Source organism: Xyrauchen texanus, chromosome 10, assembly GCF_025860055.1.
Source record: "Xyrauchen texanus isolate HMW12.3.18 chromosome 10, RBS_HiC_50CHRs, whole genome shotgun sequence".
Taxonomy (NCBI): Eukaryota; Metazoa; Chordata; class Actinopteri; order Cypriniformes; family Catostomidae; genus Xyrauchen; species Xyrauchen texanus.
The window spans coordinates 42,773,774-42,789,548 of record NC_068285.1 but is presented as its reverse complement, the minus strand read 5'-3'; the positions used below and the strand labels follow the sequence as shown (position 1 = coordinate 42,789,548).

The window sequence follows — 15,775 nt, the reverse complement described above, 5'->3', positions numbered from 1 at the left end:
TTCTTAAGATGGTGCTGTGGCTGGCAGCCTCGGTGTGGAGCTCTCCAATTCTTTTGTTTTGTTTGTTTGTCCTGTTTAGACATTTTTTTTTCCCAATCAGTTTTACCAGGGAACATTCGGCAGCACATATTGTGCAATCTTTTCCCGGTTTTTGACCATTCAAACACACTTACGAAAAATGTGGAAAATGCAAACCAAAGGCTCTGCTCAAATTGATCTGAAAGATTCACATTCCCATAAAAACACCCACAGAAAACAAATGAAGATTCCTCTTCACTCTTTCATATGTGCATGCGTATGCGTGTATCTGTGTACCATGAGAAATGTCTTGATAAAATAATCACAAGGCATTGCAGAGGTGAATTTGATGTGTGTGAAAACAAATACAAACAAACAATACGGAGTTGAAATCAACTTAACCATCTTTATTCAACACTATTTTTCCAAGTTTTACCATCCACCTAAAACAATAAATCTTTTGTGCAAGCATTGCATCAGGTTTTCTGGATTACTCTTCCCCTAGAAACCATCAATAAGTACAGAATATATCAAACAATTATTCAATACTTAAGTCTTCACTTTTTTTCTGTCTTAAATAATATAGTAAGATTTTTGTTGTTTTTGAACCAACAACAAGCCTTGTGTAAATGTGTGCAATTTGCTAACCACATAGCTAATTCTAGAAAATAGAACAAAGAATGCCAAATATAAGCAAAGCAACCTATTTAAGTATAAGTGGAGGCACATTAATCGGTCTCCACTCTCTGCTGTCACATCTTTAGCTCTCTCACCCAAATGAGGGAACGTTACCACGACTTGTATGCTTTTATGTCGGAGCTGAGCTTAGCTAACATTGATGTAATGTAACTATATACATTAGCTACACAGCTTTATGTGGCCTGTATCATCATCACAAGCAAAACGTAACTTGGGAACAACAATTTGTCTCTACATGCCCTGTCCCCTCAATTTCTCGCGAAGTTAACACTGCATTAGCTACATCCCTCAGTATATGTTAACTAAATTAGGTAGCTTGCATACTTAGCTAAGTGATAAATAGCTGGCAAGCAACTGAAACTAGCACCCTAAAAAACAGTAAATACATAGGTAGCTAATATCTATAGCTAATACTCGCCAAATCTTTTGGATGAGGGGTAAAGATGAGTTTAGATACAGATGCTGCATTCCATTAAAATCGGATATGTGATATTCCACTTGGTATCTTTGATCTCCGACTAAAGGCTTTCCAATACCAGATGCTCGGAAGATGACGTTTAAGGAAACAAAAGTGCAATGCTCCCGTTAGCTTAGCAGGTATTTGTCCAGAGATGTCTCCTAGCAACCCAATTCATAAACAATCTGCAATGCTAGCATTTGTGCTACAGGTGTACGATTATCACAACATTAAAGGTGTACATCTCTCCTAATTTGGAAGCACTCATTTTCAACCGTAAGCCTCTCTACTTGCTGTGGGATTTTTTCCTCGTTTATTCTGGTGAGTGTTTATATTCCTCCACAAGCTTGGGTAAGTGCAGTGCTGCAACAGCTGGCTGATCAGATCACAGACACGGAATAACAATACCCGGACTCACTTATTATTATTATCTATGATTTTAGCAGAGCCAACCTCACCCATGAACTGCCAAAATATACTATGCCCCACCAGAGACAGAAATATACTGGATCACTGCTACACAACATTAAAGGTTGCATATCTCTCTGTGCCTAGAACAACTTTGATTCTCTCTGATCACTGTCTGGTTAATCTTTTTCCAACCTACATATAGACACTTAAATCTGCTAAAACTTTACTAAGGACTGTAAAGAGATGGACCAATGAAGCTGGGCTGAAACTACAAGCCTGCTTTGACTGCACTGATTGGAGTGTTTTTGAGGCTGCAGACTCCAATCTGGACAAGCTCACAGATACTGTGACATCATATATCAGTTTCTGTCAGAATATGTGCATCCCTACTAGGACTTATTTAACATACAACATTGACAAACCATGGTTTACAGCAAAACTCAGGCAGCTTCATCAGGCCAAATCAGGCCAGAAACAATCAGGCCAGAAACACACTTGCAAAAGAGATTAGAGTGGTAAAAGAAGCTACTATGAGAAGTTAATAAACCGGTTTACAGCTAGCGACCCTGCATCAGTGTGGAGAGGCCTTAAAGTCATTACCAACTACAAGACACCATCCCCCAACTCTGCAGTGAATCAACAAATTGCTGATGACATGAATGTATTTTACTGTAAATTTGAAAAGTCTAGTCTGTCACCCCACACCCGTTCTTCACTGCACACAAACCTCAACACCACCTGTGACCCCCTCCCCCCGCTACTCACCAGCACTTAAGATCTGTGAAGAGGATGTGTGCTGGGTCTTCAGGAAACAAAAAAACAATGAAAGCACAGGGCCCAGATGGTGTTTCACCCACTTGGCAAAAAATCCTGTGCTGACCAGCTGCCCCCCATCTTCATACATATTTTCAATAGATCACTGGAGCTGTGTGACGTTCCTGTAGTGTCACATGACAGAGGTTACCCCAATCGTACAGCCTTGAAAGCCAATTTATTGTACATTTTATTATGGATTGACCTTAACGGCATATAGATCCGATGCTGCAAACATGACACTTCCAGGAGTGCCAACACAAATAACTCGTATCATTCACATCAACAAGTGCATGGAGAACAAATGAATGGCCACTCTTTGTAATTAATTTAATCATGGTAGACATCCGTTTATTTATTAAAGTTTCTTTTCCACACCATTCAAAATAATAGACGGCAGTCACGAAATTAGCCCACAATACAAAAAACATATCAATTCTGTGCACATATTTTTTTAAATTATAAATAAATACACAATACTAGGAGAAAAACAGCAGTGTGCTTTTTTGGTACACCAACAATATAGCCCAATTCTATACATGTATTGTTTATACTTTTGAAAAAATGCCAGCAAAATTCTCTGTATTAAATAAATTACCAAACAAAAGCATTAAATTAAAAAATAAATGACCAAATTAAAACAATTATATTTTTAGACCTAATATATGTCTTTTCTTTACACAAACTTAAATTAGATTTACCCTGTTCTGTAGATGAAAAATTAAAGTGTTCACTTTCAGGAAACAAGCTTTTGAACATTTTACCTCAGATCACATTTGCTGAGCTTCTTCAGAACATGTAAATTGCATTATGACACTAAAATTCATTTTAGATGACAATCAAGTTCAGTTGGTCTTTAAAAGTTGGTGGACAAATATGCGGGACATAATGCAGTTGTGATGGCGATGCTTTCGATTAGATGATTGTTCAAAATATCCTATTTTTTCCTATTATCAGGAAAGTATCATATGTAAACCCTGAAATTACACTGCATGAATTTTCTTCAATAGTTGTGCACACAGCATATACACATCGATGGATTGTCCTCATACTAAGACCGAAAGTTTCCCGCACTACTTGGTGAGGTTACCAGCTTGAACAGAGCTATGTCGATTCACTTTCAGGTCGAAACCGGTGGCAACCTGTGATGGGCACAACATCAGGACCAATATTACAGTCCTATCAGAAGGGCAACTGTTGCAATTCCTCCTCTTCTGATTGCTTTTATTTGTGAAATTAAAATGACAGTAAGCTGGCTAATTTCAACATTTTAACAAAACTGAAAAAAAAATAGCAATTTCACATTGTCGATAACAAAACGCGAAAAGTGGATGGAAACTAGGCTATTGTGCGCTTGCAACATTGACAGCTTTGAATAAAAACAGGAGCAATAGTTTTAACGCATCGCTCACTTACAGAGACGTGGTACGATGTCATTCTCATGTTGATTAACAGGTTTATTGATCTGTAACATCTTAAGTTCAGTAAATCTGTGACAAATTGCACTTCCTCGCTACGTGCGCTCACTCTAAATTCAAAAAGTGTTCAATTAACTGCTGCACATGAGAGGGATGCAGAAGAGCTGATATATCATGCAGATTCTGGAATTACAGTTTGATGCAAAGACGTTAATTTGATTGTTCATCTGTTTGGATTAGATTATAGACTCTCAGCTAAATGTTTAAATGAATAAATGTGTGCGGGAATTCTCCACATTCTGAACATGAAACGTGCAGGAATGATTATTAATTTTGCACTTGATTATGAAAATTCTCTTTCACTTGCCCCTTAGAAAACCCACTTGTCCCAGACAAGCTGACAAGCATTAATATCAAGCCCTAAAACAGACATCATAGGATGCTGGACTGCATTGTGTATCAACAAGTCAACATGGTGAGACTTCAATTTTTTTTGGGAGTACAGTGAGAAAGGAAAAATTGCACACACACATATACACACACAATCAATTAGAGCACACAGTTTAGAATATGGAGTACTATCTGCCACGTCCACATATAGTGCTCTGGGGGAATCCTGGAGTGATGAAAGAGGGAAACCCATTATTACAGTGCAATGCTGAAACGAGCCCTAGCAACAACTGTGAAATATTTTGAAATAAAGAAACGAAAGTCATTCTTGGATGCCCTGTTTGTTATTAATGTCAGCATTGTAGAATAATTAGGTTGTATACTCTTTGCTGTGGCGAACATGGCTTACTGACCGAGCTGCATGTATATGGAATTATTAAAAGGTTAACATAGAGCATGTAAACGCAAACTTCGCTTTAGCACCTTAAGCAGTGTTTTCTCAGTACATAGCTTCCCGGTGGCCATGTAAACAAGCTCATTTTCATTGAATACATATTTATACACAGTAAATCCTCTGAGGTGTCTGTGATTGTTAATATTTCACCTCCAGAGGCTACATTTGTACATCAGAATCGTCTTTAAATTTAAATAATAAAAACAAATGTTCCTCCCCTTTTCTCCCCAATTTGGAATGCCCAATTCCCAATGCGCTCAAAGTCCTCATGGTGACATAGTGACTTGCCTCAACCCGGGTGGCTGAGGATGAATCTCAGTTGCCTCCGCGTCTGAGAATATTCCGCACATTTTATCATGCTGCTTGTTGAGTGCATTACCGTGGAGACGTAGAGCGTGTGGAGACCCATGCTATTCTCCGCAGCATCCACGCACAACAAACCATGTGCCCCACCGTGAGCGAGAACCACACATTATAGCGACCATAAGGAGGTTACCCCATGTTACTCTACCCTCCCTAGCAACTGGGCCAATTTGGCCAATTTTGACTCCAGGGGTGGTAGTCCGCGTCAATACTCGCTGAGCTATCAAGGCCCTTGCCTAATTCTTGCCGAAAACAGTAAATTCCAAAAGTAGCTGTCAGCACTGATTAATCAGCAAAACCAATATGCTAACCACCCAGAAAACCCTTCCACAAACCCACCCACAAAGCCTTAGTACATCTTAGTAACTGCATGGTATTGACCTGGCAACCATCCAAACCCTCTCCCTCCCCCTGGTTTGTGGTGGCAAGTTTGTCACGGGCAAGCACCACCAATGGATAAGTTTGCATATTCTCATTAGAGATGAGAAAATAAGCAGGTTGGTGAGAAGATGGTAGTAAACAAGAAAATTAATGCTACAACATGCACATTTCAACTGAATTGCACAGCCTTATTAATTACCACAACTGTCTGGAATTTTCCCTCCCGTTTCGGTTACACCTAGATGTTTAGCATCTGTGTAAGTATATACTCTTGAATGTGTTCTTCATTTCACTCCCACACACATAAATAATCAGGGCCACACAAACATATGCCACTGCCTCACTGGCTGTCTCTCTCCTTGTAATTTGAGACCTTTATGATGTCACTTCCTGGCAGCGGAGCACTCTATCTTGCCCCTGCTCGTATTGCTGCTGCCCTCAGGTTACACCTCACCATCTAATGCATTATGAGAAATAAAGGTGTTACAGCAGAGGTCAAGACCCCAGAGACCCCTCTCCGATATCTACTACTCTGGAGACACGACCTGTGAACATTCTCTCTGAAAAGTCCGCTGCGGGGAATGACCGACATCCCTACATCCCAACCAGCTGACATACTTCAGACGTGCAGCCTATCTTATTTATTAAGTCAGAGCTGCCGAGTGGGAGGGACCTTTCTGACTTGTTGAGAGGAGAGAGAGAGAGAATGACTAAAACAGAGACGTGAAGAAGGAGGGACAAAAAGATCCACAAACATACTAGCGTAAGCTCAGCCATCTACAGTTACATAGCTTATGTACCTCTGCGGTGGGAGTAGTGGAACTGTGTTTTGTCCTCCCTGCCACAGGCCCCGGTACGGCCCTGGGGGTACAGGGCAGGAATATGGGACAGGGAGCGAGCACTCAGACCTTAAACCCGAACCGTGCCTACATAACAGGTGAGTTGCACAACATTTTGTATTGAACGTGGAGTTGAAAATGTGAAGACAAAAGTATGCATAGTTTGTTTTTTGTTTTTGAATGTTCTCATAGAGTTAATTTGCTGTTTTGACACAAGTTTCCCTGAAAGAGTTCAGTTTGTTTCTCGGTAAAACATCTGAAATGGTTGATTCATAAAGCAATACCAGACCTGTTTTGCTTGGAGAGTGTCTTGCACTAGAAAGGAACCGATTTCTTGTGCATACAGATACCCAGTGTACTAGTCTGAATTATGGCAGGTGTATAAGTGTTTGAGATGAAAGACAGCATAATAGACAGGCATGGGCAGGTGGGGGGAATGTACGCTGATGGAATGTGGTGATTGTGCAATAGGCCATTCTCATGTTTCTGTCAAGAACACTTTCTATTGCTCACAGTCTCTCCTGTCCTGATGGGAGTAGACATTATGAGATTATTTGAGTTGACTGCAACTCTCTGTGGGAGTATAAATTCTGCCATATTCTTTCATCATAAACAAGTACCAGTCTAAAGATTGAACACTGTTTACTTTCGGTTAAGGACTTAAGGTTTATGCTTAAATGCATTTTTAGTTTAGTTTTGAAGATGCATAAATTGTGCCAATGTAAGAACTGCTTTACAAAACTAAAGTTGTAATTAATAAAGTTGCATGAAATTGATGAGTTGGAGCGGATAGTAAAGGAACAGCATTGTCCAGTATACATGTGAACTCATTCAGTACTGTTTAAAAGCATCTCAGGATGCATCTCATAAAGTTGCTTCTGAGAATTGAACCGAGTGTGCCGAGTTGGAATCCAAAGGATGGCAACTTTAAAGAAGCTTATATATAATATACTGTAGTTTTGATATGTTTTTAGCATTTTGGTCAATAGTGCATATAGTGATTCCCATACTTCTATTTGTGTCTTTACATGGTTTTGATGACTAGTATTCTAAAATGTAAGAAATGGTAATGATGAAACTTTTGTTTGGTACTATATGTGTTACCATGTGTTTGGTGCTTTAATCACTTGCAGCAGTGTTTGTGCTGTCTGTTGATTTGAGCTGACTCTGAAGCATTGTCTCAAGATCAAGTGGTTTGCTGACCTTTTTGTTTTTTTCATCCTAACCCTAAGAATTGCAGCATTTATGTTTGAGCTGGTAACAAAAAATGCAGTCTGCACATTTTCAAGTAATTTCGTAGTCGAGTACTCTTTCCCACAAAAATGAGTACTCAATTAATTGTACATTAAAATGCACAAGTATGACACGTACGTGAATCTTATATGTTGTTTCATTCACAAACATTACCAATAAGATAACTTCCACAAACTATGCTTTTCTTTTGGGGGGTAAAAAAATCTGAAATATATGCATTAATAGAAATAAAAATATTTGAAGCTTACATGGAAACTAATACTGACGGCATGAGAGTAATGCACAGATATAAACTCTTGAGTCTACATAAAACAAATTTTTATTATTAAAAGCAAATGCGAAAAGGAAAGTGAATTTGCGATATTCTAGTAGTGTTTTTAATACTCCAGTAGCTCTAACTCTAACTCGTGCACATCCCTAGCCTTTCCTTCACCGCATACTTTAAGATGATGATACAGAAGATATAGAGACAGACTATGAGTCTCATTGATTAAAAATGAGCAAAGCAAATTTCTGTATATTGTTTTTAATACTTGTCTTGCGTAAATTTCTGCATTTTACTACTTGAATTTGAATGTTTTACACTGAAAGTAATTTGCTCTCATTTTATGGAGGATGCATACCATGTGGAATGCTGTATCTCACAACACGGTGCACTTGACTAGGGCCCTATAATTTCCGCGATTTGGAAAACATGGACAGAATCCAGTCATAAAACACTGTAAAAAAAAATCCTGTTAAATTTATGGTAAAAAACTGGCAGCTGCGGTTTCCAGAAATTCACTGTAAAAAAATATGGTAACTACGCTTCAGGCTTTACGGGATTTAATTTTAATGCCTGTATATTTTACGGTGCATTACCGTTTATATTATTTAATGATATAAACTTAATAATTAAACCTTCTGAAACTGTAAAAATCTGCTTTTCACTTTTGAATGTATTTTTACTCACCGTAGTCATTACTGAAAGGCACATGATAACAAGTTAGTCCATTTGACTTCTCCCAATTCATCATGGGTTCCAATGACTCGAGTCTAACTTTGTGTTCCCAGAAATCAGTTGGTATGTATGTATGTATGTATGTATGGTGTGGATTGCTAGACAATTTATTTTTGGATATACTCTGAGCTTTCACATACTATTTTAGATTGAAATCAGTTTTATGACTAGGGTCTCTATTCTGGTTGTTGACCGGACAATTTGGTTTCGAGATGTGTTTTCCGTGTCAGAATCACTTGCGGTTTTGCGAAGATGGAAATCTGGTATCCGTCTGCGGCTGTAGTCTACTTCTTAAAAGCAACCTGACATTGTACGTGCATGAATGGTTTTGGTTGTCAGGGAAATCACAGAGCCAGCACGATGTAGGCAATCTCTTCAATACACTTCAGCCGCTGAGGTAAATTGCTGAGGTAAATTATTTGACGTTATTCAAAAAATATGGGTGGGACATATGCATTTTTGATGGACACTTCTCAAGGCCAATGGAGATACTTGTTAAACAGAAAGCCTGATTAAACATCTTTTCATTTCGATGCACAATTCAAACAGTAGGAAGAGGTCATTCGGTGCATTCCATCTATGGTAAAAAGTCCAAATTGCCAAAAGTGGAGATACATGTTTTCATCAGACAGCAACGATATACTGTGTAGTATGCACTATGCAGTATGCCTGTATTCCTTTTATAAACAAAGCAAGAAACATCACCAATGGGAAAATATTCCAACCATCAATTTACAAATAAATAAATATAAAATAGTAACAAAAAAAAACATGTTTATTGTATTATTAATATTTTATAGGATTATATTTAGCCACTGATTTTGTTCCTGTTCAACAGGACTGGTGCATGTTCTTGTTTGACATCACACACACACACACACACACACACACACACACACACACACACACACACTGTATCTATTTCTCCCTCACTTTCAGGCCAGCACCATCCGACAGATTGTCAATGTTGTTTTGATGTATTGCAGTGAATCTTCTGTTTGTTCGTTGACCAAAGGCAGCATGCAAAGTGCCCTCACTAGTGCTCTAGTGCTCTCCTTAAAGTTTGACCCATTTATGAGCTCATCCGGTTCTCAGTTTGACTGTTGAACTCTGTGTTTATTTACTCTGTGTCCTTGACTTCCTTTCGTAATGTCCTTTAGCATTATCAGCTGCATATTTTTCTCTGTCCACTCTGTTCAAGATCTCGTCAGTCGACTCTGATCCCATTCTCACATATGTCACTTATATGAGAGGATTTTGTAGCTTTCCAGAAACAAAGAGCTCATTGATACCGGGCAGCTCTTGTGAGGTGTTTAAGTGTGTGTGTGCATTTGTGTGTTTATTTGTGTCAGGTGTGTGTGTGTGTGTGTGTATCAGTGGCTAGGGTTGTTGGGGTTTATTTTGGTCTCTGCTCTGTGACACTAACTTCGATTAATGTATAAATCTGTTATAGCACATGTTGTGGTACTGTATCAATGAGCCACCTTGTACTTTGCATCAATGTGCCCTACCCTTATCCTAGCAACACAAGGAATGTGTTTTTCCATGTTATTGCAGTAAGAGTCTTACTCAATAATTACTTCAGTTACTTCATTAAATTCCACGTTAGCCATGTTTGCTAAAGCAATCATCACTCATGCTCATACTTGCTGTTAGGGATTTGAGCTAACCCCCCAAACCCAAAGAAATGAACCGTTTTCACTGCTGCCATGCAGTGTGCGAAATGATACCTCAAATCGTGTGGCTTGTCAAGGAGAGATGTGTTATTACTAAATCCCATACAGGGCTTGACATTAAACATTGTGATGTGCTCCTTCGGACAATTACATTGGTCATTCACATTTTAAGCAGTGGTTACATAATAGTACAAGTAGTGATGGTCAAAGTTTCAGTTGTAAGTTTTCTAAAATTACAATAGAAGTCCAACCTAAAAGTATATTACCTATGCAATCAACTCAATTCTCTTAGACAGACATGTAAACCGTGCTGGGTAAGGGGGGGGTTTATTGACAAATGGTAGTTTAAATTATGTTATGTGGTTGTCTAATAAAGAAAAGCACCAATTGCCATCATTGACAGCAGTTACGCTCACACTTCTATGTAATGAGATCTACTTTTACATCATGTTATTGCAGCAAGATTTACCATGCACAAACATATACATTGTCACAATACCAACATTTCTGTAGTGAAATATGATCATTTTTGACATCAGCAAATAATAGCCTAACACTAACGATTTTTTTTAAAGAATTGTAATTTAAGAGAAGACATGTTTATTGAACTGAAAGGGTTAGTTCACCCAAAAATGAAAATGGTCCCATAATTTACTCACCCTCAAGCCATCCTAGGTGACTTTCTTCTTTCAGTCAAATGCAATCAGAGTTATATTTATGAGTTAATATTCTGGCTCTTCCGAGCATTATAATGGGAGTGAATGGTACCTTAGATTTTGAAGCTCAAAAAAGTGCATCCACCCATCAAAAAAGTAATCCATACGGCTCCAGGGGGTTAATAAAGGCCTTCTGAAGAGAAGCGATTCATTTTTGTAAGAAAAATATCCATATTTATAACTTTATAAACTATAATCACTGGCTTCAGGTAACAGTCGTCCGTGTGTTCACAAGATAGTCGAGTTCCAGCATATGACGTAGGCGTAGAAGTGAGAAGTGAGTTGTTTTAGCTATACTGTAGATTTATATAAGTCTTAAAATGGAGCGTTCTTGTGTCTATCCAGTCATTCCAATTGTTCATTCATGGCAGCAAATACTCTTAGCCTCTGTTGGCATTACCTCAAATTTCCTGCATGAGCACCACCACGTCTCCCGCACTCTCTACCAGATTCGTTTGTTTGTGCCGCTGCTGCAGCCTCCTCCATCTTCCAGAGTTCCTGGTTGGTGTAATCTGCTTCAAACAAATAGGGATGGGCAAAAAACGAAACTTATATCGAAATCCTCTGACATTTTTCTTTAAAAATCTTCGTTGTTGTCTTCTAATTCGTGACAAATTTTTTCCATATACACCAAAGATAGCTTGAGGGTGAGTAATTTATGGGATAATTTTTGGGTGAACTAACCCTTTAAAAGTTTTATGGGAACTTGTTGATATATCAAGTTATATATTAACATAAATATAATTAAGCTTGTTTTTTTTTTAAACACACTTGCGTTTTATCTGCATACTTTATACGAAGTACACAAATCAATGTTTGCCTTTTGAGACATTAGCAAATCACAAAGCTAACACAGTATGTCATAACCAGTGAAGGAGGCACATAGACGTCAAAACTTTGAACTCGTAAAGGGACAGATCGCTAGTTTTATTCCTACTGTAAAAAAACAAACACATTTTCTCTCATTAATTCGCCTTTAGAGATGAGACGCAATACATTTTTTTAAACCCCAGTTATACACATGTCTGGAAATCACGAGCTACTCAATATTCAAAATGTAATTATACATTTAATTAGGTAATGTTTCAAACGTAAATATTAATTTGATGTGATAATGACGTTTGATATGAAAAGAAGCAAGATCACTATGGCTGTTAGGCTATTATTATCAGAGCTGTTCTGCTGCAGGGTGAAGCTGAATATTTGAAACAGTCTACTTCATATCATCCTCATAAAACACCTGTTACATGTCTCATTTCTGGACCATACAGGTATTTTTGTTTTTGTTCTTCGTATATCAGTCAGTGTTGGTCTTGTTTGGGTTGTCTGATTTAATTTAATATATACATTGTTAATTCACAGATTAAGCCTAATATATACCTACTGTATATTACACATCACAATCGATTTAGTAGCAAGTCTGTTCTCTCAGCCAAAACTCTTGTGAAAACACTACACAAGGGTAAATATTGCATGACAGCATGACTAAACGGGTGACTGAAAACCCATCATCTCCTCCACAGAACTCTTTGCTTAAACACATGTGTAAATGGCAGGACGGCTGAGGTTAATATGATGTATTTATGAATTTATATGTGTAAAGCACATATATGGGATTACCTAAGGCATCAAAAACTTTATTACAGACTCAAGGTCCAAATCTTACCCACAACAATACATGAATACTCCATAACACACATGCCTACATACCTACACTTAAAACAAACAAAACAAAACAAAATGATAATAGAGAGTCATTGTTCTACCAAAAGACAGTTATACCAGTGCTTCCACATACGAGATTGGTAGCGTGTAGTACTTAGCTGTATGTTAGTTAAGCCCATTATTATTTCATTTTGTGACCCATTAAGCCGGCACATGAATTTAAACATTAGGTTTCTTAAAACGGCATGAAAGGTCCTCACTCTTGCAGCCACAAACATCTCACTTGCACTACACCATCTTGGTTTTGTGAGTAACATTCTCATTGCGTCATTATATGCTACTTTCAATTTTAAAAGACTTGTCTTTCTATAATTTGACCACAAGTGAGCAGTATAGAACGGTGTGCAATATGCTTTAAAAAGAAATATCTTTACACCAACTGTACATGCCCTAAATTTACGTAAGAGAATATTGGCTTGTGCATACATCATGCGACATTACCTGTAGATATCTTCATCATCTGTCATTCTATCAGTGATAAAATGACCAAGGTATTTCACCTTATCACAGACACTAAGCTGATTGTTAGCCAATTTAAAATCAGGGTAGTTCAAACATTTATCCTCTTTAGTTCTACAGATCATGACGACACTCTTATTGGCGTTATATTTGATATCATGTTCCACACCATATGCCGAACAAATTTTAAGTAGCTGCTGTAATCCAGCACTACTTGGACTAAAAATCACAAGGTCATCTGCATACATCATATGGTTCACTATTGAATTACCAATCATGCACCCAGTATTACAGGCCCTCAACTGCCTAGACAGATCATCCATATAGAGATTAAAGAGAGTAGGTGACAAAATACCCCCTTGTCTGACTCCATTGCCAACCCCAAATAAAGCTGAGACACTATTGCCCCATTTCACTTGCATAGTCTGGTGGGCATACCAGTAAGCCAAAATTCTCACAATATACTTGGGCACCCCTCTTTGCCTTAATTTGTTAAACAATTTACCATGATTTATACGATCAAATGCTTTAGAAGCGTCAATAAAACACATAAGAACTGATGAGTTTTTATCTCTATATTTGTTCACAATTTCCTTCAGAGCATATATACACAAGTCAGTGCCATGTTTAGCTTTAAACCCAAACAGGTTATCTGTGGTGTTAATAAATTCATTTAATCTGTCCAACAGAATTCTTTCTAGCACCTTTGATAATATGCTCGCTAAAGCTATTGGCCTGTAGTTATCTAAACTACCTACCTTCCCAGCTTTGTCCTTAATTACTGGAACTAATAGAACAGCCAACATTGAGTCTGGCAATACACCGTGTATCATAAAAACAGTAAAGCAAATGGCAAGCAAAGGAGCTATTCTTATACTAGCATTTTTAAGATGTTCAGCAGAAATACAATCCAATCCACTAGCTTTGTTATCAGAAAGCTTATGTATGGCTTGGTGTACCTCATGTTACATAATCACCATTGATTCCAACGAAGTATTACTCTCAATGTGTTCTACTTTATACAAATCGGCGTGAATACAGATAAATAAGGTACTACAGTGCTGTCGCCATAACTCTGCAATTTTGTCTGGGCTGGAAAAACCTTCAACAGTGCAGGGTAAAGATGTTTTGCAGTTATTAAGAACTCTCACTTCTTTCCAAAAGTCATTAACATTGTTACCTATGAGCTTCTTTGCCATGGAATCAGCCCTCATAGCCTGCTCATTTTTACATATAAAACGAATGGCATACTTATATCTTGCATTAGTGAGCTTTTTATGTTCAAACACAGGACCTTGTCGAGGTCTACTAGCAATAGCCCATGATTTAGTGGCCTCCCGTGCCTCCGTATGATATCCAGCCACAAACTCCTTCCAGCCAGGCTTATTGTTATGGTTCTTATTTTTATGTTTATAGTAGGGCTTACTGCCTTCATACAGAGCATGAACTATATACATGGAGCATATATCTCTCCTATGCTTCACATCCTCACAGTTAATATCCCTACACAGGATTGCATCTAGGGGTAGTTGGATATTACCTAATGACTTGTCTGTATGTGCATAGTATGCAGAAATGTCTTCCTTTTCGAGTGTTGACCAGTGGAATGCTTTTGTATTAACACCATTTCCACATCCAGATAGCTCCGGTATGTGTTCAGCATTTATCACCATAGCAAGAGGTATATGATCACACGTTATTATCCCATACAAAATGCTCATATTCCCCATTGAGGCATGTGCATCAGCTGTATTGATACAGTGGTCCAGCCATGATGTAGTGTGCCAGGCCTCGCTAATGTAAGTATAACTGTCTGTGGGCAACAATTCTCTGCTTGACAATATAAGATTATTATCTTCACAGAATTGAATTATATGTTTACCAAATAGTGACTTCTCATACGAAATATCCGCATTCATATCTCCAATGACATAAACGCAAGAGGTATTACTGTTTTGAATAAAGGAACTGATGAAGGCAAGCCTATTCAAATATTCGTCCTCATTCTGACAGCTTTCATATGGTGTATACACATTTAACAAAAAAACTCCTTGTTATTGCAGAAAAAACGCAGGGCTATACACCAATCTGCATCAAGCCTAACCACATTTATTATTGAGTCTAGCTTCTTATTCCATAGGACAGCCACACCCCCTGATATCCTACCCCTGATTATACCCATGCCAAGGTCAGTTGTAGACTCCCCAGCCCCATAAAAATCATTATTGAGAGAGTTTAAACATTCCAAGTTTTGCTTTGCTAAAAATGTCTCTTGCAAACGGAGTGTATCACAATTCTCCAAAAGGTTGTCAACAACTAGGCGGCGTGCTTTATCTCCTGCGTTCTGCCCCAACCGCAGGCCACGACAGTTGTACGACACAATCCGAATGTCCATTTACTAGGACTTAATGAGTGCCCGTGGCACCAGCATATTCAATCAATCTCCCCACAGCGGGTGCAATGTTTGAGCCGATAACTCCAGCCCTGCGCGGCTCATAATGTCGCCGAACTAATGCCCCTTCTGGCCAGAGTTCCGGATCATACATTTCGTTAACCTCATCACATTCAGCAGTAACTTTGAATGAACCACACCTACGGTGCACAGTATCAATCCTTTGGCAGACAACCTCCCGTCCAAGTTTTTCCTTGAGATAACCAGACAAAGTTTCAGCGTCTAGATCTGGTGAAAACTTGGAAGCAAA

General features: G+C 38.3%; 1 protein-coding gene across 7 annotated transcripts in view; it reads left to right on the top strand.

Annotated features, from left to right (window-relative positions):
• The window catches only part of LOC127650371 (phosphatase and actin regulator 4A-like), an 89,409-nt gene that overhangs the window by 28,793 nt on the left and 44,841 nt on the right, over positions 1–15,775 (top strand). For 2 of the 7 annotated variants that reach the window (XM_052135744.1, XM_052135743.1), the window contains exon 1: positions 5,819–6,341. The exons of 3 other annotated variants lie outside the window; for them this stretch is intronic. In XM_052135744.1, coding sequence (XP_051991704.1) covers positions 6,287–6,341 — 55 coding nt within the window. In that variant the 5' untranslated portion in view covers positions 5,819–6,286. Of the gene's footprint in view, positions 1–5,817; positions 6,342–15,775 lie in introns of those variants that run through there. 2 more of the 7 variants (XM_052135738.1, XM_052135745.1) reach the window with 2 other exon arrangements.